The sequence below is a fragment of the Dendrobates tinctorius genome, unplaced genomic scaffold (assembly GCF_039654945.1).
Source record: "Dendrobates tinctorius isolate UK_male_01 unplaced genomic scaffold, ASM3965494v1 ptg000111l, whole genome shotgun sequence".
In the NCBI taxonomy this organism is placed as follows: Eukaryota; Metazoa; Chordata; class Amphibia; order Anura; family Dendrobatidae; genus Dendrobates; species Dendrobates tinctorius.
Genome location: NW_027361779.1, coordinates 30,244,879 through 30,269,770, shown reverse-complemented (window position 1 = coordinate 30,269,770; position 24,892 = coordinate 30,244,879). Strand labels below are relative to the sequence as shown.

The following is a 24,892-nucleotide window of genomic DNA, read 5'->3' as shown; positions in this document are numbered from 1 at the left end:
CCCCATTGACATCATGAGATCATGATTGTGTGGTCCTGACATTTGCCATGGCAATTCATGAGCAAATATCGGCCTAAAGGGCCTGTCACACTAAGTGATATCGCTAACAATATCGCTATAACGTCACTGGTTTTTGTGACGCAGCAGCGATATTGCTAGCGACATCGCTATATCTGATACTTACCTCCGACCGCTCCCCCGCTGGTTATCGCTGATCGCGTGAGAACGTCCTGGACTGTTTCTCGTCGTCAGCTTCCTGCTGTGCTTCCTGCTGTGGAGACGAGCGACGCGTGGAGCCGGGCGGGAGGACGTCAGGATCGCCTCGTCTGACAGGTAAGTAGCGACCCCTGACCGCTGCGATGTCGCTGGTGAGATCTGCCTGTGTGGCAGCTCACTAGCGACCACTTAGCGATGTACCAGCGATCCTGACCGCGTCATATCACTGGTCGGGATCGCTGGTACATCGCTAAGTGTGACAGTACCTTTAGAGTCTGCCGGCTATAGCAGTCAGTTCAGAAGTCAGCGACATTTATGTGGTAAAAATACACTTTTTCATTCCTGTCATGTCACTTTTTATTAATTCCTGAAAATCACCTGAAGGGTTAATAAACTACCTGACAGCAGTTTGAATATGTGAGGGGGCACTGTTTTTAAAATGGTATCACTTTTGTGGGTTTTCCAATATGTAGGATCCCTAAAGTCACTCCAAACTTGGATAGCTCACTCAAAAAAATAATTTTGTAAATTTCCATGAAAAAATTAAAAATCACTGCTACATTTTTAAATCTCCTAAAATGCTATCAAAATAAAATAACATTTTACAAATGGTGCTGATGTAAAGCAGACATGTGGGAAATGTTAATTAATGTTTTTCTGTGGTATGAACATCTGAATTAAAGGGATAATTATTCAAAGTTTGAAAATTTGCTAATTTTTTTACATTTTTTTGTCAAATGTCTGATATTTTTTTATAAATAAACACAAAACATATCAACCTAAGTTTACCATTATCATAAAGTATAATGTGTCACGGAAAAACAAATCAAAATCACTGGAATTTTTTCGAAGCGTTCTAGAGTTATTACCACATAGTGACACTGGTCAGATTTTTAAAATTTGGCTCTGTCACTAAGGGGTTAAAAAAACACCAAAAAATCTCATGTAAAATGGTAAATAAAATATTGGATATCTCGTCTGGTATGCCTAAAAAAAACAGATACGAGTCAACAGGTATTACATATATATAGGTCCATTGTCAGAAATTATATACTGTAGGTATATTTCAGGCCTGTTTCACACTTCCGTTTTTTGACGTCAGTCAAAATCTGCCAGTTTGTGAAAAAGCGGATCTGCCCCTTTTTTGACGGATCCGCCTTTTCCCCCCATAGACTTGCATTAGTGGTGGATTTTGACTGACGGTCGTCCTTTGGATCCGTTTTTTTGACGGATCCGTGAGAATTTTAGCGGTTCCCGGGCGGAGCAGACGGGCTCTGAAACGTTTTTTTGCCTTGACGGTCCGCTATTATTAACTGCGCATGCCTGGAAGATTTCCTCCGGGAACCATTTTAACCCTGAAACTCCGTTCTGGAAGCAGCGAAAAGTCTCTCTCTCTCATACTGTAGCTACAAGCTGAGATTTTCAGCCCATTTTTTGGGGCTGAAAGTCCCCCTCTCGGCTTATACACAAGTCATATGCCGGGGGGATGGGAGGGGGAGCAGGGGGGGTCAGAGATCATACTCACTCTCTGCTAACCCCCTGCTTGTTCCATGTTCTCGGCACTGCTCTTCCTACTTCAGCGGTCACGTGGTACTCATTAAACTCATGAATATGCACATATTTAATGAGCGGTACCACGTGACCGCTGAAGCAGGAAGAGAGCAGCGCGCCGAGAACATGGAAGAAGCAGGGGCTGCGCTGCAGAGACAAGCGCCATGACGGGGGTGAGTATGAATAGGGGGGAGGCATATTCACCTGTCCCTGCGCGTCGCTCTGCTGTCTTGTGTCCTCTGCAGTGACATTTAAGGCAGAGCCCGCAATGCTGATGAGCAGGGGCAGCGACGGAGGTGAGTATACAGTTTTTGTTTTTTTTTTGTAACGGAGGCAGCAGCAGCAATATGATGGGGCCACTCACTGTGCAGCATTATCTGGGGCCACTCACTGTGCAGCATTATCTGGGGCCACTCACTGTGCAGCATTATCTGGGGCCACTCACTGTGCAGCATTATCTGGGGCCACTCACTGTGCAGCATTATCTGGGGCCACTCACTGTGCAGCATTATCTGGGGCCACTCACTGTGCAGCATTATCTGGGGCCACTCACTGTACAGCATTATCTGGGGCCATTCACTGTGCAGCATTATCTGGGGCCACTCACTGTGCAGCATTATCTGGGGCCACTCACTGTGCTCCCTTGGCTTATACACGAGTCTTTTCCCAGTTTTTTTTGTGACAAAATTAGGGGGGGTGTCGGCTTATACATGGGTCGGCTTATACACGAGTATATGCGGTATATAATTTCTGGTAATGGACCTACACTACATGTAATACCTGTTGACAGGTATTGGAATTTTTTAGGCAAACCAGACTAAATATCTATTTTATTAATCATTTTGCCCCAGATTTTTTTTTTTTTTTGTTGTTTTTTAAAATTGTGAAATAAAAGTTTTTAAAGGGTTTATATACTGTATCCATCTCAAAGACTACATTTCCCTGAATAGTGTAACTATGGCTCAGTATGAGTTGGGTGATAAAATATTTTGCACTTGCAACTTTACCCCACTTTTTATGACTGTCTGCTTAGAACACTGAAGCTGAATGTATTTATTAAGGGTACAATGAAAAAGGCCTTTATAGGCTCCTGAACACTACTTTTCTCATCCTGTTTCTTTGGTCTTTCTTTATTTTTCAGGAGTGTATTTTGAGAAGGTGTTGAAGAGCTCTGACACTTCTCTGTGGGTGAGGAACATCCAGATGTACATCTCTGGCATCATCGTGACACTAGCCGGTGTCTTTATTACTGACGGAGGTGGTGTAATGGAGAAAGGGTTTTTCTTTGGCTACACTTACCTTGTCTGGCTTGTAGTCTGTAAGTATGGGCACGTTTTATGTGTAACACATTATCAGAGAGCCTGTCCAATAAAACCAGATAAACACTGATACCAATAGAAAATGAGGGGAAAAAAAAGAACACAATAGCTAGTAGCAATTTTATATAGACATAACATTGAATAGTGCCTCCATGATTTTAATAAGATAAAGGGCCCAATTCATCAAGATCGGGGTTGTTAATCAGGAGATGTGCTGGAGTCATATGCTCCTGACTCATGATGAGGCTTACGCCATAAATCAGGACGATTGGTCGAGCGGCTTATACCTTAATGTGAGCCTCTACTGGAGTAAGACTTGTGACTTGGTGAACACTGAGTGCTAGTCATGAATTTGAGCTGCAGTCGCCACACCCTGTGCTGCCCCAGCTCTGCCCATTTTTTTGGAACTGGGAGAAACTGGTGTGAAAATACCAAGTTACAAAATGTTGGTGTAACTTCCTATGGGTGGGTGCATACCGGGAACACTGCTGTGCATACTACTTCTCCCCATGCCTTATGAGGATACCGTAGTTTTCAGATTATAAGACGCACTTTTTTTCCCATAGTGATATGCATTGCATCATTACATTTATTTTTGTATCATACCTATTTGCATTGCATCCTTGACTTACTACAATACATGATGCACAGAAGTATGCCATTTATACAGTAGTTTCTCTTTTGCATTTGTTCTATTAAAGGGAACCTGTCAGCAGGATTGTGCACAGTAACCTACAGACACTGTCAGGTCGGCGCCGTTATACTGATTACAATGATACCTTGGTTGATGAAATCCGTCTTATGGTTGTTTAATCTTTATTTTCAGTTTTGAGTTGATGAAATGCTCGTGCTCTGGGGTGGCCTGTGTGGGGGAGGTATTCATGTGGTGCTCTGATTAGGTATTCATAATGAAGACTGCTGACAGGTCATTTATCCCTCACTGACCTCCCCCCTAGTTTAAATAATTAATATATATATTTTTTAAAAAAACAAAACAAAATCCACTTCTGCAGGCAGGCGGTGGCATCTGAGCTGCAGCATGATCGCATCTCTAATGTGCATTTACCATATTTTTCAGACTATTAGACGCACCCCAAATTTTGGGGTGTAAAATAGCAGAAAAAAGGAGATTTTTGTGTACTCACCGTAGAATCTTTCTCTTAGCCTCTAATTGGGGGACAAAGAACCATGGGTGTTATGCTGCTGTCCACTAGGAGGCGACACTATAATCTGAAATAGATTAACTATGGCTCCTCCTCTGCAGTATACACCCCTGGACGGCGTCAGCCTTCACCAGTTTTGTGCAAAAGCATTAGGAGGAACATAACATAAACAACATAACCATGCCTGTAAGAAGACCACTATGTACGAGCTCAAAGAACAATATGAGAACTCAACCGTAACAACGGCCCATAAGGGCAACAGGGTGGGAGCTGTGTCCCCCAATTAGAGGCTAAGACAAAGAGATTTTACGGTGAGTACACAAAAATCTCCTTTACTCTGTCGCCTCATTGGGGGACACAGAACCATGGGACGTCCCAAAGCAGTCCCTGGGTGGGAAGCAATGGACGAATATTGTGCCGACAGGTCCCTAAACTTGGGGCACTGCCGCCTGCAGAACCCGTCTGCCCAGACTCGCGTCCGCTGAGGACTGGGTAGTGGACTCTGTAGTGTTTTGTAAACGTGTGTAGGCTAGTCGAAGTGGCCGCCTTACACACTTGTTGTGCCGAAGCCTGGTGCCGAATAGCCCAGGAGGCCCCTACCGCCCGCGTAGAGTGTGCCGTGATACCGGCCGGAAGAGGAGTATTGTTAAGGCGGTAAGCCTCCTGTATGGTGGACTTGATCCACCTGGCAAGGGTAGCTTTGGAAGCTGGCAGACCCTTGCGAAGCCTTCCGGAAGAAGGAAAAGGGAATCAGACTTCCGGAAGGGTGCAGTCCTAGACACGTATATATGCAATGCCCTGATGAGGTCAAGCGTATGCAGAGCCTTCTCCACTCTATGAACCGGAACCGGGCAAAGGGATGGCAGTGAAATTTCCTCATTGAGGTGGAAGTTGGACACAACCTTCGGAAGGAAGGATGGGACCGTATGGAGAACCACTTTGTCCTGGTGAAAAGCCAGGAAAGGCCGTCTGCAGGAAAGTGCTGACAATTCCGACACTCTGCGTAACGAGGTGATTGCCACTAGAAAAACCACTTTCTGAGACAGAATGGAGAGTGGAACTCCTCTGCGTAGCGAGGTGAATGCCACCAGAAAGACCACCTTCTGTGATAGAAGGCGGAGTGGGACTTCTTTAAGAGGTTCGAAAGGTGGTGCCTGCAATGCTGTCAGGACCAGGTTGAGGTCCCACGTTGGACGTCTGTAGGGAGGAACCAATCGGGAAACCCCCTGGAGAAAAGTCCTTACCTGCGGCTTGTTGGCAATACGTCTCTGAAAAAGTACTGAGAGCGCTGACACCTGGCTCTTAAGCGAGCCCAGGGATAGCCTAGCGTCCAGACCCGATTGGAGAAAGCCAAGTACTTTTGGGAGGGAATAAGGGAGCGGGATCTGGCCGCGATCTTCGCACCAGGTAAAGAAAGCTTTCCAGGTACGGTAATAAATCTTGGCGGAGGCTGGCTTCCGTGCCCTGATCATGGTTCTAATGACGTCCGGTGAGAGCCCTGCCTGGGTTAGAACCCAGGTCTCAAGGGCCACGCCGTCAGATTGAGAGCCCCTGAGTTCTGGTGGTAGAACGGGCCTTGTGACAGAAGATCGTCCCGGGACGGTCGGGGAGACGCCAGGGGACGTCTGCTGTAAGTTGTACGATGTCGGCGTACCATGTACGTCTGGGCCAGTCTGGCGCGATTAGGATGGTTGGAACTCCCTCTTATTTGATCTTCCTCACGACTCTGGATATCAGGGGGAGAGGTGAAAAAATGTACAGAAGCTGGAACTGAGTCCAGTCCTGAACCAGTGCATCTGCTCCGAGCGACCGCGGGTCGCGTGTCCTAGCTTTGAAATTGGAGACCTTGCAATTGAGATGAAATGCTATTAGGTTCACGTCCGGGGTCCCCCAGCGATGGCAGATCTGGCGGAAAATTTCGGGATGGAGAGACTGCTCCCCCGAGTCCATTCCTTGTCTGCTGAGGTAGTCTGCTTCCCAGTTGTCCACACCCGGAATGTGGACCGCAGAGAGTACCGACCTCGTGTCTTCCGCCCAGTGGAGGATATGTGCCACTTCTCTCATCGCCTGGGTACTGCGGGTCCCACCTTGGTGGTTCACATATGCCACCGCCGTGGCATTGTCCGACTGTACTCTGATATGAGAGGCTGCCAGTAAGTGACGAAAGGCTCTCAATGCCAGGAAGATGGCCCGAATTTCCAGGATGTTGATGGGCATGTTCGCTTCCACTGGTGACCACTTGCCCTGTGCCCTGTGATGTAGGTGCACCGCACCCTAACCTGTCAGGCTCGCGTCAGTGGTCAGAACCTTCCATTGACTTGAGAGAAAGGATTTTCCCGTTGCCAGTGAGGTTGGCTTGAGCCACCAGTGCAGGGACCTCGTGGTTGCCGATGTTAGCTGGAACTCCCTGTCGAGGGAGAAAGGATTCCTGTCCCAGGACTTGAGGATGGCTAGTTGAAGAGGCTTTAGGTGAAACTGGGCAAATGGTACAGCCTCCATTGCCGCTGCCATCCTGCCAGAGGACTCTCATTGCAAACCAGAAATCGGGGGAAATTGCGGAGGAGTATGCAAACTCCTAGACGGAGAGCCAGTGCCTTGTCCCTGGGAATTAGCGCCAGACCCCTGGAGGTGTCGAATAGCATCCCCAGGAAGGTCAGAGACTGACTCTGGGTAGTCGATGACTTTTGTAGGTTGACAAACCAGCCCAGGTGACTCAGAGTGTCGATTACGATTGAGACGCTGACCTCGCAGGCCTTGAAGGTTGAAGCCTTGATGAGAAGGTCGTCCAGGTATGGAACGACTACTATGCCTCTGGAGTGCCGAAAGTCCATGGTGGCAGCCATGATCTTGGTAAACGTTCTGGGAGCCGTGGCGAGTCCGAACGGGAGAGCCACGAACTGGTAGTGGTCCTGGTTGATTGCAAACCTGAGAAATCTCTGATCGGCGGGAGCAATCGTTATATGCAGGTATGCGTCTTGTATGTCTATGGAGGCGAGATATTCTCCCTGCTCCATGGACGCAATGATGGACCGAAGGGACTCCATGCGAAACTGACGAACCCGCACATACTTGTTGAGTTGTTTTAGGTCCAGTATGGGCCGGACACTGTCTCCTTTCTTGGGGACTACGAACAGATTGGAGTAGAACCCTAGAAAGCACTCGGCCGTGGGAACGATACTATGACTCCTGCTTGAAGGAGGGAGGAAACCGCCTGGTGGAAGGCACGAGCCTTGTCTGGCGGTTTTGGGGGGAGAGAGGAAGAACCGGTTCGGTGGGCTGGAAGTGAACTCTATCTTGTATCCGGAAGACACTATTTCCTTGACCCATCTCTCTTCTGTAATAGGCAGCCAGACATGCTGAAAGAGTAGAAGTCGTCAGCCTACGGGTGGGGTGTCTTCCGGAGTTCGTGAGTCATGATGAGGAGAAAGTTTGAGGTTTTCCTCCTCTGGGCTTTGCCTGGCCTGCTTTTGACTGCCAGGTCCTGTCCGGCCTCTGCGCCGCCCGTGGATTGTCCTTACGTGGAGAGCGGTTACAATTTTGTGCTGGACGCGAGACGGACCAGCCTGAAGCATTCCGAAAGGATCGGAATCGTGTTTGGTTACGCCTTCTGAACGTGCGTTTAGGCTTTAGTTGAGGGAGAGAAATACTCTAACCCCCAGTGGCGTTAGAAATCATTGTGTCCAACTTTTCACCGAAAAGCCGCCCACTGAGGAACGGGAGATGCGTGAGGGACTTTTTTGAGGCCGCGTCCGCTTTCCATTCCCGCAGCCAGAGGATACGCCGGATTGTGATGGCGTTTGATGCTATCCCTGCTCCACCTCTTGCGGAATCCAGAGCTGCATGAAGCATGTAATCTGCTACCACTGCTATTTGGACCGCTTTGTCCGACAGCTCAGGATTTGAAGCTTGGAGGCCAGTCTGCAATTTTCTGGCCCAAGCCAGAATGGCCTTGGCCGCCCAGACTGAAGCGAATGCGGGAGCCAGAGAGGCCCATTCCGCTTCGAAAATTGAATGAGCCATGCGTTCTACCTGCCGCTCTGCTGCGTCCCTGAGGCTTGAGCTATTTGGCAGTGAAAGGAGGGTCTGTGCTGCTAGTCTAGAGACTGGGGGGTCCACTTCGGGTGGATCTGTCCACTCCTTGGTGTCCTTCTGTGGGAAGGGGTACCTTGCTTCCAAATATTTGCGGTTGGCGAATTTCTTCTCAGGCTGCGAAAACTGCTTAGTAAGGATCGCCTGAAATTCCGGGTGATTAGAGAAGACCTTAGGTGGTTTCAGAACACTTTCAAAGCAAATCTTGTGTTCTGAGGCTTCCGGGGGTGGATCAGAAATGTCCAGCACCCGATGGATGGAAGAGATTACGTCCTCAACTAGCGCTGTATTGCTAGGAGGACCAGGGACCAGAAACCTCTCCGTTTCGTTGTCTGAATCACAGATGCCTTCCGAATCCTGCGTATCGCTAAGGCGTTCCCTGGTGGGCGAACTGGGGCGGAGGACTTCTGTGGTCGGGGATCTCTGTGGAGATCTGCGTTGTCTGTCTCTGTTAGGGGACGGTCTAGGTGACCTGGAACCACGGTGTCTGTCCCTAGAGGGGGATGACCGTGTGCTATAGGATGACGCAGATGAACGCGACCTGTGGGTCCGCTTACGTCTGTGAGTGTCGGAAGCGGCATGTCACTGAGTCGAGCTGTCCCTTTGCTGGGTAACGCTCATAGCCGAGACATGACCCTGCAGAGCCTGGAGCAATGTGGAGGTTAGGTTATCTATAGACTACGTCATACACTGCGACATCTGGGTATCCCATTCCGTCGTAGTAGCAGACGCTGAAACATTGGTAGGAGCCTCTTAGGGTTCTGACCCAGTATTTTGGATACAATCCCGGCAGTGCGGGTATGTACTGCCACTGGGGAGAGTGGTTTTGCAGGCTGTGCAGAATGCATAAAAACAGTCCTGCCTGGTTCTCTTCCTTGAGCCCGGCATAGTGCACAGAGTGCAGAAGGGCTGGCTATGCAGAGGAAACCTATAGGAGAGCCTTACAGGGAATATGGAATCACAGCTGAGTAAAAAAAACCCAGCTGTGATCTTACCCCACCAATGTGCTTCTAGGTCCAGCGCCGAAGATCCACAGTTCTGCGCCCCCCCCGGAGACTGGCTGGCGTGATGCTGCCAGCAGCAGAAATGGCCGCCGAAAAAAAACCAAACGAGAAGGGGGCGGGGAGCTGAAAAAGGGCGCGCATAGCTGTGTAAAAATGCGCCCTATCTGTCTCGATCCGCCCCTTCTATGACACTAGAGCAGGGGTGTGGAATCTTTTTTTCTGCCAAGGGCCATTTGGATATTTATACCATCCTTCGGGGGTCATACAAACTCCGCCCACAAAGTACATCCTGACTCTGGCACTGGTGTCAGGACGTAATCTTTCATTGTATGCCCTTCAGTGTTCATTAGTGAACACTGCATGTGTGTGCTAACAGAGCAAGAAGAAATTAATGAGCTTGCGGCAATCAAAATAAAGCTCACTGCCCAAGAATGTGGTCCCTGAGAATCTGCCCGGGGACCTGATAAAAGTTCATCAAGGGCCATAAATAGCCCTGGGGCCTGAGGTTCCCCACCCCTGCTGTAGAGTGTCATATTTTTCATCTGGGAAGGGGGGGGGGGCGGAGAATAGGCAGCGACTTTAGCTAGGCCGAAGCTGCGGCCTAAATTAGATGCCGATGCCCAGAAAGGGCTCCAGGCAGGCGCGGAAGTCCGGGAGGGGGTCGAAACTGAACTGGACCCCCCCGGATTGAAAAAGCAGGATAGCGGTGGGGCTATAATCGGGAGGGGGGCTGTGAGAAGCCCCTCTGAGGCACCATAGATCTGGTGCTGCCGCAGAGACAGGGGCGCAGGGATCCCCTGTCTCCATTGTGCCATGCCTGCCTGCACTCCCCCCTGGCCCCGACAGGAGCCCGCAGCTGGGCTGGGGTCCCTGGTTACTCTGAGCTGCAGAGTGCCGTGGTACAAACCCTATCTGAGGAGTCTCAACCTAATACCCCCAGAGGGGGATTAGGGAGGGTGCTGCTGTCACCATCAGGGGGCTTCATCCTCGCCTCGACCTCAACCCAAGACCAAAAGGAATTGGGGAAGGAGGGGGGTCTCTACTTCAAACCAGCACCCGCAGGACTGGGGAAGGAGCGACATGGGAAACAGCCATCTCAACTTAAAACGGGCACCCCATGATAGGGGACCGAGGAAGGAGCCATGCCGGGAGTCTCACAGGAGACCCTCTTTTCATCATCTGTAATCCGGATGAAAAAGGAAAAAAAACAATTTTTAGGTGTGCCTCCTTGCGACACTAAGCAAAAACTGGTGAAGGCTGACGCCGTCCAGGGGGTGTATACTACAGAGGAGGAGCCATAGTTAATCTTTTTCAGATTATGCATAGTGTCGCCTCCGAGTGGACAGCAGCATAAAACCCATGGTTCTGTGTCCCCCAATGAGGCAACAGAGTAAAGATTTTTATAAGAAGGGTGTCCGTCTTATTTTCCAAATTTAAGGTATCTCACCTGAGGTTCAGTGGTGGTAGAGTGGGGTCACAGGAGGCATAGTCCCTTCCTCAGGAAGCTGGTGGCGGCAGAAGTGGGGCAGTGCTGCAGTCCTGGGGTATTCTAGCGGTACAATGCTGTGGGTCGGCGGTGAGGCAGAGCAGAAAGCAGGGAGCCGACCCTGGAGTCATTTACCACACACTGCAGCATCTTCACGTTATTACTGGCTCAGGATGCTGGCGGCAGAAATGTGGCGACGCCGCAGCCCAGTGTCCATGGCGAGCAGAGCCGAGTGCATCACCAGTTTCTAGACGGCCATCTTCCTGAGGCCGCGCGTGCACTGATTGAGATCACGGAGGCTCTCAGCTTCAGGAAAATGGGCCGCTGAGATCTCAATCTGCACACGCGTGGCCTCTGGCGGCCATTTTCCTGAAGCCAAGGGCTGCCAAGACCTTAAGCCCACAGCCTCAGGAAAATGGAGCACGAGAGGTCAGCCGAGATATCAATCTGCGCACGTGCCACTTCCGGCGGCCCACGACTTCAGGAAGATGGCCGCAGGGAAACCACAAAGATGCACTCCGCACCACCGACACCAAGCATAAGCATCGCCACACCTCTGCCGCCAGTGGTTCTCTGACTAAGGGATGCTGCCTCACCACTGCCGCAACCCCCTGGTAAGCCTGCGTTCGGACTATAAGACACCCCCCCTCATTTTCCTTCCAAATTTTTTGGGGAAAAAGTGCGTCTTTTAGTACAAAAAATACGGTAATTATTATTTTTGGTATCCATAAAATAATTTTCTAAAAGAAAGAAAAAATTAATTTGAAAATGGTGCTGGCCATCTGATAGCTGCTACTGCGCAGGCACCGCCATCTTGCTAGAGAAAGAAAAAATGCTGCTTCCAAGATGGTGCCTGCGCAGTGACATCTATCGGAATCGCTGATGCATGTTACTGCACAGGCGGTACCATTTTTTTTTTTCTCTAGCAAGATGGCACCGCCTGCGCAGTAGCAGCTATTGGATCACGGATAGCTGCTACTGCGCAAGTGCGGTCGGCGCCATTAGGAATTTATGGATACCAAAGAGAATTAAATGCATGGATGCGATCATAGCGCAGGCGCCTGCCTGCAGAAGGGGAATTGTATGTGTGTGTATGTATGTATATATATATATATATATATATATATATATATATATATATATATATATATATATATATATATATATATATATATATATATATATAAAAATAATATCTGATCTTTTTGGTACTATTATGTTCTACTGTAAAGTTTAGAAGTTGAGTTTTTTTCTTTCTGACCTCTCTTGCAGTGCTGGCTAGTGTTGGTGGTCTCTACACATCGGTTGTAGTGAAATACACAGATAATATCATGAAAGGCTTCTCAGCAGCTGCCGCTATTGTCATCTCCACCATTGCATCTGTGCTGCTCTTTGGACTACAGATAAGTATGTTACAGCCTAATTTATGGGATTGTATAAACTCGACTTGTAGTGTGAAACCCCTTACCTGCTGATGGGCTAACCATCATTAATTTCAGAGCTGTAATTACATGCTAGTCTATTTTATTAATCTTAATTTATTGTTCCAATTTCTCTACCTTCATTCTATCAATATGAAATCCTTTATTTTCCTTTCAGGAAATGTATATACTTACTGTAGCACAGAGATACTTGGCTTCCATTAAACCCCATTGCAAATCGTATTTATTACTAGAATTTCCAAACTTCCTGCTGTTTGCAATAAACCGAGAAGCAAGAACAATTATAAATAGCTAAGCAAAAATATAAAAAGTGGTTTCTCCAAATTCACCACAAAATGCCAGATTTACAGACTACTGCAGCCTCAGCGTTATTTTCCCCCTTCATGCTGAGCGCCTTTACTACTTAACCTTTGGCTGTTATGACCTGCTGCAACCATGATGCACAGCCAGACACCAGCTTCTTAGCCCATTGCTGTGCATATTCTTTTTTTCTTATGGTAAAACTGCTTTTAAATTTAAAACCATGAGTTTTCCAAGTAGAAACTGGTTCTGGTCCATATGATCTCTTGCTTTATGAATAGGTTTCATGAATATGTCTATTGCTCATTTTGTACTATGTGTCTGACTGTTAATCTATGCTGTACAAGTCTTATCTTGTTTCATATTGTCCCCCTTAAGAATTGTTTTTTTTTCTACTATACATTTATAGGTCACATTCTAAGGGACCCACGGTTACATTAGTTATAATTTGATAATGGGGGGTTGGGTTGTGTCTCAAATCTGTATGTTAAAACTGTGTGCCTTGTCTCAATTTTGTAAGTTAAAACTGTTTAATAACAATAATCTGATTTTAAAAGAAACTGGTTCTGGAAACCGTTTTGGTGAGTTTCTGGGGATGTTTCTTTTCCTGAAGCTTTTTTGTATCCTTTTGATTGGACATTATTTTAGCTTACAGTGGATTCCTTCAGCATCCTCTTCAAAGAGCTTAAATCCACTTTTATTTTTTCCCTGGGTATTAATATTTAGGCTTAAAAAAACTGCTTATATGAACAGCAGTCTATTTTCCCTAGAACTTAATTGGGAAAAAAGTGTCAAGATTTTTTTTTTAAAGGGAACCTGTCACCAGTAATAACGCTGTTAACCTGCAGATGTGGGGTTATTCTGCTGCTTCTGTCCGGCGCCTGCACGTAGCTAAATACAGCGAGGAGAAAACGATCTTTATTCTCCCCTCCAGTATTCAGTCATAGCTATAAGTATACAGAGCGTCCGCTGTAACCGTGCCCCTGCCTCTGACTGACAGCCGCAATGTAGAGCCAGTGTCAGTCAGGGGCAGCGCCGGTCTGAGTATACAGAGCGTCCGCTGTAACCGTGCCCCTGCCTCTGACTGACAGCCGCAATGTAGAGCTAGTGTCAGTCAGGGGCAGCTCCGGTCTGAGTATACAGAGCGTCTGCTGTAACCGTGCCCCTGCCTCTGACTGACAGCCGCAATGTAGAGCCAGTGTCAGTCAGGGGCAGCGCCGGTCTGAGTATACAGAGCGTCCGCTGTAACCGTGCCCCTGCCTCTGACTGACAGCCGCAATGTAGAGCCAGTGTCAGTCAGGGGCAGCTCCGGTCTGAGTATACAGAGCGTCCGCTGTAACCGTGCCCCTGCCTCTGACTGACAGCCGCAATGTAGAGCTAGTGTCAGTCAGGGGCAGCGCCGGTCTGAGTATACAGAGCGTCCGCTGTAACCGTGCCCCTGCCTCTGACTGACAGCCGCAATGTAGAGCCAGTGTCAGTCAGGGGCAGCGCCGGTCTGAGTATACCGAGCTGCCGCTGTAACCGTGCCCCCAGCTTTGACTGACACTGACTCTACCTTGCAGCCGGCTGTCAGTCTGGGCCGGGGAGCAGTTAGATCGTCCGCTCTGCATACTCAGAGCGATGACTGAACCAGTTGCGTGCAGGCCCTGGACAGAGTCATAATGCTGTTAACATGCAGGTTAGCCCCATATCTGGCGTCATTCCTGGTGACAGGTTCCCTTTAGGCAGCTTATGAAGAGGATCCACTAAAAAAAAAAAACAAAAAAAAAAAACACTTAAATGTGAACATAGACTGTCAACTTCTCAAAAACTGATTGTGAACTTTCAATGATCAGTGACTAAAATTTCAGCATTTTTTTTTTATGAATGTCCAAAAATCCTCTTCAAAAACGAATGAAGAATTACGTCAAAGTGCCAAGAAATATGACTGCAGTGCATAAAACCCAGGCTTTGGCTCTAATTTGGGATTAACAATATGATAATTTTATGTTATATAATTTATGTAAACATGCTGCTGTCCTTGTGGTAAAGTTTTGCTCACTAGAAAACAGTAAAGTGATATTTTTCTAATTTCCAGACAGGTAAAGTAACCATGTTCTATTTTTCTTCTAGCATTAACCTTCGCTGTCGGAGCACTGCTTGTTTGCATCTCCATATACACATATGGGCTACCCAGAAAAGACACCACCAAGCTTGAAATAAAGGACACCAGCAGCAATCTCAGTGAAAAACTAATCCATGTTTGATGGTCCATGGAGGAACTGTAATGCACTTGTGTATACATACAATAGTTATTGTATTTTCTTCTGGTGCTTCTATCCTTAAGGTCATAGTGACCACTGCAGTAGTTGGTACTGCACAACTGCGGAAATCACATCTAGAACTGCGCAATTTTATATGGAGATCAATCAGTAGTTTTAATTCTAATGGGGCATATCTATAGTTTATGCGGATTATCACAAGTCAGAATGAACGTCTTTTAGCGTCATCTTTGTGGTGGATCATATGGAAGCATAATTCACTGACTTCAGACGTCCTAAGAGGGCACATATTGAAACTGTTCATCAAAACTTCAAGTTTCTTCCAAAGACTACAACTGTCTTGTTAAACTTTTATTGCCAGTGTGGTTTTTTTTTCATCCTTTAACATATCATTATGATATTTTGCACTTTTATTTTCCTTTATTTTGCCATGATGACATTTTTAATTAAAAAAAAAAAATGACTTGGTGCAAAGTTAACTTGTCGCAGCAAGTTTCTTAAAGAACTCCACCTGAATGTTAATTTATTATACTAATAACATGCATATAACTGTTTGAGTAAAATGTCAAATGACCTGATGTGCATTTTTTTGTATTTTTGACTTTCTTTTAACTGCTTCAGTCTTAGAAAGCCATGAAGTGGCTAAAAGAAGTTACTTGACCATTCTTCAGGCAGATTCCTTTCTGAAGCTGCTCCCTAGTTTATATATGAAGTAAAAAAAAAAAAAAAAATGACCTGTAATGGGTTCTGGTACCTGACCCAAACTTTATTTCAAAGTTCAGGTGCCAGAACAATTCCCAAACTTGAACCAGAATTCAAACCTCATACAAAACAATGGTGACCTAAAGCTGTGAAATTCTCTTTCCCCTTCCCCCTGAACTCTGAAAATTGCAAAACACTTCTGGGAGAAGTCAGGGTTCAGCATTTGGCGCAAAGGACACTAAGGCTATGTGCCCACGTTGTGTTTTCTATGCGTTTCCGCCGCAGCGTAAACCCTTGAAAAACGCTATTAAAACGCATCCCCATGGAATCCTATGAGATTCCCCAGTTGCTGTGCCCATGCTGCAGATTTTACCGCTGCCGAATTGCATAGCGGTAAAATCCGCAGAATGTTCATTAGTTCTGCGGAATCGTAGCGATTCCGCCGCCATAGGATTCCATTGGAACGCTCACTTTACGCATGTGACTGTGCCCGCCATGCGTAAAGTGAGCGCTTCATGTGCGGATGGTAGCCAGGGTCTGGAGGAGAGGAGACTCTCCCCCATGCCCTGGGTACCATATCCCTGTAAAAAATAGAATTAAAAGATAGTGATACACTCACCTTCTGATGGCCCCTGGAGTCCTTTCCCGCCCTCAGCCACACTGCCAGCATCTTCCGGTCCCAGGGATGCATTGCTTGAATCACCTGAGATGACGTAGCGGTCACGTGACTGTGACATCACAAAGGTCCTTCATGCAAAGCATCCCTGGGAACGGAACGGACCAGGAGCGCCGCTGAGGGGATCTGGGGCCGTCGGCAGGTGAGAATAACCATTTTTTTTTTTTTTTACTATTGATGCCATAGGCAGCATCAATAGTAAAAAGTTGGTCACTCTTGTCAAGCACTATGCTTGACAAGTGTGACCAACCTGTCAATCACCTTTCCAAGCGATGCTTCAAATCATTGGAAAGCGCAAGCATTCGCATTCTGCAAGCTAAAAACGCTTGCAAAACGCTTGTGATTTGTGGGAAAACGCATGCGAATTCCACATGTGTTTTACACGCGGCAGGGAGTTGCGGAAATGCTGCGGACATTTCCACAGCATTTCTGCTGCGGACATTTCCACAGCATTTCTGCAACGTGGGCACTTAGCCTAACTGTCCGGTACGAACCCCAAGCTTTTAAGTTTCTGTACCTAAAATGTCTCCAAAGATCACATTTCAGGAAAAACACTGCCATCACAGCATTTACACAGAGTGCACAAACCCGTGGGGTTCATATTGCATTTAAAGGAAGAGAAGTCTTGACACTCAAGTATATAATGAATTGTGTTAAATCCAACACACACGGAAATCCAGTTAGATGCTTCAGCCCATCCCAGGGTTTTGTAAATTGATGGTATGAAACGTCTAATTTAATTTCCATGTATGTGCTGGATTAATCACTATTCATTATATGCCCGAGTGCCGGGACTTTTCTTCCTCTACTGTATTGACCTCCACGAGCACCACTAGTTGCAAAATGCCCATCTACGTTTCCACTCGTATTACATTTTCAAACCATGCTACATGCATTTGCAACATTACTTTAAATGACCGTGAAAAATAATCACTCAAAAATACTTTAACACTTTTCAGCTTTAAATGGGATTGTCAGATCACAAGATATGGTTGGGGAGCCCGACACCTCTACTGATCAGTTATTAGCCCCAGGAACAGCTGGATGGAGATGCAATGAACAGCTCCATTCCATGTTTAATGGCTGCTCTTGGGTATTGTAGAACAACTTATTCTGCAGTAGGCGCAGCGGTTTTCCTATTAAATGGAGATGTGCATTGCATCATATTCTGTGTGATATCTGGAAGCCATTAGAGCTGACGGGTGGGTTAAATCTATCACACCTACAGATCTAAAGGCCCCGTCACACATAGCGATCTCGCTTGTGAGATCGCTGCTGAGTCACAATTTTTGTGACACAACAGCGATCTCACCTGCGAGATTGCTGTGTGTGACAGCGATCAGCGACTGCCCCCCCTGCCGGTATCGCTGATCGCTGCAGGAAAGGCCAGGACTTTTTTTTGGTCGCTGGTCTCCTGCTGGCCACCATGCATCGCTGCGTGACAGGCGGGAGACCAACGATCTGCTGGTAACTAATGTACACATCGGGTATCCAAGGGACGTGCGTCCCTTAGATACCCGATGTGTACGTTAGTTACCAGCACGCTGATGCAGGGAGCTGGTAACTAACGTACACATCGGGTATCTAGGGATGCATGTCCCTTGGATACCCGATGTGTACGTTAGTTACCAGCTTCCTGCATCAGCGCGCTGGTTACTAACGTGCACAGTGACGCCGCGCGCTCGGCGTCGCTGTGCTGATCGCTGGTGGAGCTGTTTGACAGCTCACCAGCGATCACATTGATATCGTTGTCAGGATCGCTGGTGAGTCGCTATGTGTGACTCCAGCCTAATATTTGACAAACAGGTTAGGTTATCACTATCTTGTTCAGGGACAACCCTTATAATTTACCAATGAGAGAATCCATTTACTAATGATCTAAAAACATGAAAGTCTGTCCAATTTCTTTTGCATTAATAATAAATGGAATGTAAAGGCAGCTCTGCGTTTTGAAAATAGTTGTGGTACTTTAAGTTAGTAAGGAAAATGCATCTCTGAATAGAAATCACTTTAACCTCTTTATGCCGCAGCCCAGTTTCATTTTTGTGCTTGTTTTTTTGCTTCCCAGAGCAATAACTTTTTTTATTTTTCTGTCGATATGGCCATGTGAGGGCTTCTTTTTTGCGGAACAATGGTCTGCTCTGAACAATCATGGAATCCAGAGGAGGAAAGCATCTGCACCGACGCCCAAATTATTTTTTTAAGTTGGACCAAAGTAGGGTCTGAGCAGAATCTAGACCCTCATCACCATACATTATCCCCAGGGCTGGAGGTGGTCCTGATGAGACTCGTATACCTGAGGCGCACGTGTACTGTGCTGTGCGAGCAAGAAGAGGAGGATGTTGACTCTCAGGGCGAGGAGTGGGCGATCAGAGAGTGTGATGATGAGGTTGTAGATAATATTCAGTGTGAACCCAGAGGCACGCAGCTGAGTAGCTCAACAGAGTAGGTGGAAGACAAGGAGGTAACATTGCGGCTTCCTGCACAGACATGGAGTGATGCAGCCAGCAGCGGTCGCGGATCTGCAGTTTGCAGGGTCAACAAGGGTTGCCTAGCCTGGGCTTTTTTTTTTTTTTTGAGACCACAAATTATGACCCAATTCACATTTAACTGCCAACTGTGTAAAAATTGCAATAATTTTACTATTACATGCATGAAAAGGAAGAAACCAATTTGGATGCAGAAGGGATAACCATCTCTAAGCTCTGAAATGTCATTGCACACGCTGGTGCCATAGGAGGGTGGATTACTGATGGTACCATACAAATGTTAGTGAAGGTGCAGGAGCCAAGGAACAAATGGAGGAGGAAGAGGTGATGGGCATGCAATAGTCAGGAGATGAAGTGGATGATTCCCCTCTTTGTTGTCCATGGTTGGTGGGAGGGCACTGAGGAAGCAAGCTTGAGTTACCCCACCACCAACACTCCATGGAAGCGACCAACACATGAGCGCCTTCTTACTGCACTATCTGCAACATGATGCCTGTATTGTAGGAATTGGAATCGTGCTGAGTACTGGGATGCCACTCTTTTAGATCCACGGTACAAGAGTGCATTTTGTCAGATGCTTCCCATCCTGGAAAGACACGCATGCAGGAATATCAAAAAATACTTGTAGACAATCTTAAGAATGGTTTTCCCCAAGACAGCAGTGAGGCAAAGTGTGTATAGCAGTTCTAGACTTCCAACCCTGGAAACGTCAAGTCAATACAAAAACATTAGCAGCAACAGTAAGTAGCATAAGTAATTTCTGTGAGTCTTTTCCCACATTTTTTAGACCATCCTGTGCACAAGCATAACAAGAGTACAAAACTGACACAGGATGGTGCAGGAGTATCTTGAGCTCAATATCAATGGCATCACGGGGTTTGGACCCCTTTTAATAATAAATTTTATTTCTATAGCGCCGACATATTCTGCAGCACTTTACATTTCAGAAGGGACTTGTACAGACAATAGACATTACAGCATAACAATCACATAGTGTCATGATCCAGGTTGGATTATGACAGATAAAAGCACTAGTAACCTTTTTTTTTTCCTTAAGCTGTGTTCTTAAGGTTAGTTTTGCCCCCGGTGGTTATTAGGGTCATTGCACTGTGGTGGTTTCAGTTCTTGTTTTGCCCCCAGTGGCCTGCATTGATCTCATGTAATTACAGTCTGTGACACCTTTTTCGTGGCTTCTGTAGCAGCTGTTACTACTGCTGCTGATGTTACTAACAAGTGCCTGGGTGGCACAACAATCAGAAGGGTGTGTCCACCGCTGTTACTTTTACAACTTGTCCTTTTTCTTTTTTTTTTTAATCCCCTAATATTCCTCCTCCTTTTGCTTCCTCCTGAGTCACATTAAGCCAAATTTTTGGTAAATGGAGACTCTTACTCAGGTTTCCTTGTGTGTGGCATATAGTGGAAGAGGTGTCAGAGCACCATTATACTATTTCTACTCTGGGGAAATTGATGTGACTTTAGTGGTGTGTGCCAATAATTTTTTAATGTAAAGACTCCAAGTTGGGTCTCCATTTGGTGTGTTGCCTTTGATGGAAGGGGTCTTGGAGCACCAGGCCTACACCTGTCACTCATCCACCTCATACTGATCCATTTGCAAGATAGAAATGCTGGGCCAGACCCTGTCCCATCCATCCATGCTGCAGCATTATAAAATTTCTACTGTGAGTCAATTGATGTTACTTTTCATGGTGTCTGACCCTAATTTTTGGAAATGTTTGGACTCCAAGTTGGGTCTCCTTCTTGTGAGTTGCCTGTTAGGACTCTCAGAGTACCAGGCCTAAACCTGTCACTCATCCACCTGTTACTGATCAATTTTTAAGCTAGAAATGCTGGCCCAAGCCCTGTCCCAGGCATCCTTGCTGCACAATTATACTGTGTACTCTGTCAATTGATGCCACTTTTCCTAGTGTCTGCTCCTAATTTTGAGTGGTTTTGGCAGCTTTTCGACCCCCCGAAGGTGTCAGTGTTTGGTTTTACCTCCTATTGAATTCAATGGGGTTTGGATAAGTTTGGCGAACATCGGTAAGTTCACTGATCCAAACCGAACCTTAAAAGGTTCGCTCATCTCTACTTACAACCACTGGCTTGTTGCGAATGTATCAAATGTCAATATTTCCAGCATACACAATTCACTTTTGGGTAGATTTTTTTTTAATTAATGATCTTTTTTAATAGTCCTTACATTTTATCAACAGGTGTAATTCCAAGTAGTTTCATTCCGCTTGACAGAACTACACGTATGGTACTGAAGAGATGAAGCCGAGCCTGTGGAAACAATAGTATAGTATTCCTCAATTAATTATATAATAATACGATTAAAGCACCACTTGAGTTTTTTTTTTTATAGTGCTAAAGAGGTGCTTCTAATGTAAAGTCCCTCACCCTACTCAAACGCACTCTCTGGCGTCTTCACTTTTTTCAGCGCCTGGAGTGGCGTTATCTTGTGACTGCAACTTCTGACTGACTAGACGTTAGAAATTACATCACAAGCTCTCAATTCAAGTCTATGAAAGCTGAGTCGAGGAGCTCAGACTTGCATTAAAGAGTGACCTCTAGTGCGCTCCATGAAACATTGGAGCAATCCGGCAGGACACAAACTGCTGGAAACAGACAAGACTGGCGGTGATAAAAGGTAAAGATGGCGGCAAGAGAATATAAGAGTAGGTTCAGTGTTATCTTAGATTAGAAGCAATAGTCCAGCGGTAAAATAAAGAAAAAAAAAAAAATGGAGTGGTGCTTAATGTGCAAACAGGACGTTATATTGCTGAGCACTTAAATCCGTCAATACAATGCATATGAGGTTCGGTGGTTAGCACTGCAGCCTTGCAGCACTGGGGTCCTGGGTTCAAATCCCACCAAGGACAACACAAGCAAGGGGTTTATATGTTCGCCCCGTGTTCAGGCATACCGATAGGGAATTTAGATTGTGCGCCCCAATGGGGGCAGAGAATAATAATGGATATGGGGCACCACCTAATATTTAAGGGATCATACACTGCCAATTTTGCAAGTTTTCCCACCTACAAAAACTGGAGAGGTAATTTTTTATCTTTACACTTCGACTGAGAGAAGTTTAGAAATAATCTAAAAATAAAAAACAATCACACTGTAAAAAATTTTTAAATAATTAAATTGCATTAAATACATATTTTACCATCTACCAACCAGCAAGAATTCTGGCTCTCACATACCCGTTTTTTCTTTAAGAAGCCCTCTTACTCTGCACTTATTACCTGTATCAAATGCACCTGTTTTAACTCGTTACCTGTATAAAAGACACCTGTCCATACACTCAATCACACTCCAACTTCTCCACCATGGCCACGACCAAAGAGCTGTCTGAGGACACCAGGGACCTAACTGTAGATCTACACAAGGCTGGGATGGGCTACAGGACAACAGCTTGAGAAATAAACAACTGTTGGCCCAATTATTAGAAAATGGAAGAAACACAAAATGACTGTCAGTCTTCCTCAGTCTGGGGCTCTATGCAACATCTCACCATGTGGGGTAAGGATGATTCTGAGAAAGGTCAGGAATCAGCCTTGAACTACATGGGAGGATCTGGTCAATGACGTGAAGAGAGCTGGGACCACAGTCTCCAACATTACCGTTAACACAATACGCCGTCATGGATTAAAATAGTGCAGGGCCCGCAAGGCCCCATTGCTCACTCCACTGAATGTCCAGGCCTGTTTGAGGTTTATCAGACCACCCCCCTAATTAAACCACCCCTAATCAGAACACCCCCTAATCAGACCACCCCTGGTATGGGGGGGGGGGGTCTGATTGTAAGGGATCTGATGGTGGGGTCTGATACAGGGGGAGGTGGCAGGAGGGGAGTTTGACTGGGGCGGTACACCTGTCAAACTGTGATGCAGGTGTCCTAAGGCGAGGTCAGGGAGGCCAGAAGCCTCCTGTGGAGCAGACTGGGGGGTCTAATTGGGGGGTGTTCTGATGAGGGGGTGGTCTGATTAGGCGGTGTGGTCTGATTATTAGGGGTGGTCTGATAGGGGGAGGTCTGATAAAGGGGGTCTGATGGGGGGGTCCAGGAGACGAGATATGGACCTGTTTCCTAGATGCCTGTGGATTTTTTGATTTATAATGGCCCATGCTGGTCGGCAGCTCCTGTGAAGTATAGGAGCCTTCTACGACAAGCAGACCAGAGCCCCGACCCGTGGTGGAATGTTGGAGGGAATCAATTGCTTTAGTCAACGGAGACATTGGCTGTGACAGTGACAAAGCCCACTTAGGGGGGCTAGGTACACTGGCCTCAGTGGTGGTGGAGGACTCCTGAACGCAATTGGTGTCATGGGCCTTATATAGAACGCTTCACGAAATTGCATGTCATCCTTGTGGCGGGGGCCAAGATAATCTTCTCTGTATCGTTCCAATTTCAGTATATGTGCTGCCAAAGCGAGTGCTCTATCCCCATGATAAACGCAGACTGGCCGGAGGTGAGAAAAAACAAACACTGTATGTGTTTTGATAGCCATTTTAAATGCTTTAGGGAGAGGCATGTGTCCATGCAGAGAAGGGCTAATTATACATATACACACTGCTCAAAAAAATAAAGGGAACACAAATAATATAACTCCAAGTAAATCAAACTTCTGTGAAATCAAACTGTCCACTTAGGAAGCAACACTGATTGACAATCAATTTCACATGCTGTTGTGCAAATGGCATAGACAACAGATGGAAATTATTGGCAATTATCAAGACACCCTCAATAAAGGAGTGGTTCTGCAGGTGGGGACCACAGACAACGGCTCAGTACCAATGCTTTCTGGCTGATGTTTTGGTCACTTTTGAATGTTGGTTGTGCTTTCACACTCGTGGTAGCATGACTCGGACTCTACAGCCCACACAAGTGGCTCAAGTAGTGCAGCTCATCCAGGATGTCACATCAATGCGAGCTGTGGCAACAAGGTTTGCTTTGTCTGTCAGCGTAGTGTCCAGAGGCTGGATGTGCTACCAGGAGACAGGCCAGTACATCAGGAGATGTGGAGGGGGCCGTAGGAGGGCAACAACCCAGCAGCAGGACCGCTACCTCAGCCTTTGTGCAAAGAGGAACAGGAGGAGCACTGCCAGAGCCCTGCAAAATGACCTCCAGCAGGCCATAAATGTGCATGTGTCTGCACAGTTAGAAACCGACTCCATGAGGATGGTCTGAGTGCCCGACGTGCTCACAGCCCAACACCGTGTAGGACACTTGGCATTCGCCATAGAACACCAGGATTGGCAAATTTGCCACTGGCGCCCTGTGCTCTTCACAGATGAAAGCAGGTTCACGCTGAGCACATGTGACAGTCTGGAAACACCGTGGAGAGCGATCTGCCTGCAACATCCTTCAGCATGACTGGTTTGGCAGTGGATCAGTAATGGTGTGGCATTTCTTTGGAGGGCCGCATAGCCCTCCATGTGCTCGCCAGAGGTAGCCTGACTGCCATTAGGTACCGAGATGAGATCCTCAGACCCCTTGTGAGACCATGTGCTGGTGCGGGTGGCTCTGGGTTCCTCCTAATGCAGAACAATGCCAGACCTCATGTGGCTGGAGTGTGTCAGCAGTTCCTGCAAGATGAAGGCATTGAAGCTATGGACTGGCCCACCCGTTCCCCAGACCTGAATCCGATTGAGCACATCTGGGACATCATGTCTCGCTCCATCCACCAACGTCATGTTGCACCACAGACTGTCCAGGAGTTGGCAGATGCTTTAGTCCAGGTCTGGAAGATCACTCAGGAGACCATCCGCCGCCTCATCAGGCACATGCCCAGGCGTTGTACTGTAGGGAGGTTATACAGGCACGTGGAGGCCACACACAATACTGAGCATCATTTTGACTTATTTTAAGGACATTACATCCCATTTTAATTTTGTGTGTGACTCCAAATCCAGGCCTCCATTGGTTAATAAATTTGATTTCCATTGATGATTTTTGTGTGATTTTGTTGTCAGCACATTCAACTTTGTACAGAAGAAAGTATTCAAAGAGAATATTTAATTCATTCAGATCTAGGCTGTGTAATTTGAGTGTTCCCATAGGTTTTTTGAGCAGTATATTTTATTATACACACATACATACACACACACACACACGCGCGCGATGCGACCTGTACCGGCGTTGTGAAGAGTGCCCCATAAACGACCAGGCTGCAGGTGCCAGCAGAAAC

General features: G+C 46.6%; 2 protein-coding genes and 1 non-coding gene across 3 annotated transcripts in view; 1 reads left to right on the top strand and 2 right to left on the bottom strand.

Annotated features, from left to right (window-relative positions):
• SLC35A1 (solute carrier family 35 member A1) overlaps positions 1-15,409 on the top strand; it is a 59,780-nt gene extending 44,371 nt beyond the window's left edge. The window contains exons 6-8 of the mRNA XM_073589605.1: positions 2,909-3,085; positions 12,101-12,235; positions 14,683-15,409. Of these exons, the coding sequence (XP_073445706.1) occupies positions 2,909-3,085; positions 12,101-12,235; positions 14,683-14,816 (446 nt within the window). The 3' untranslated portion in view covers positions 14,817-15,409. The remainder of the gene's footprint in view (positions 1-2,908; positions 3,086-12,100; positions 12,236-14,682) is intronic.
• A 4,173-nt stretch (positions 15,410-19,582) lies between these two features.
• Positions 19,583-24,892, bottom strand: part of RARS2 (arginyl-tRNA synthetase 2, mitochondrial) — a 106,456-nt gene continuing 101,146 nt past the window's right edge. The window contains exon 20 of the mRNA XM_073589604.1: positions 19,583-20,981. Within this exon, the coding sequence (XP_073445705.1) occupies positions 20,895-20,981 (87 nt within the window). The 3' untranslated portion in view covers positions 19,583-20,894. The remainder of the gene's footprint in view (positions 20,982-24,892) is intronic.
• LOC141100957 (U6 spliceosomal RNA) lies at positions 23,033-23,140 on the bottom strand. Its single transcript, XR_012234832.1, has one exon. It is a non-coding gene; the product is annotated as a U6 spliceosomal RNA (small nuclear RNA).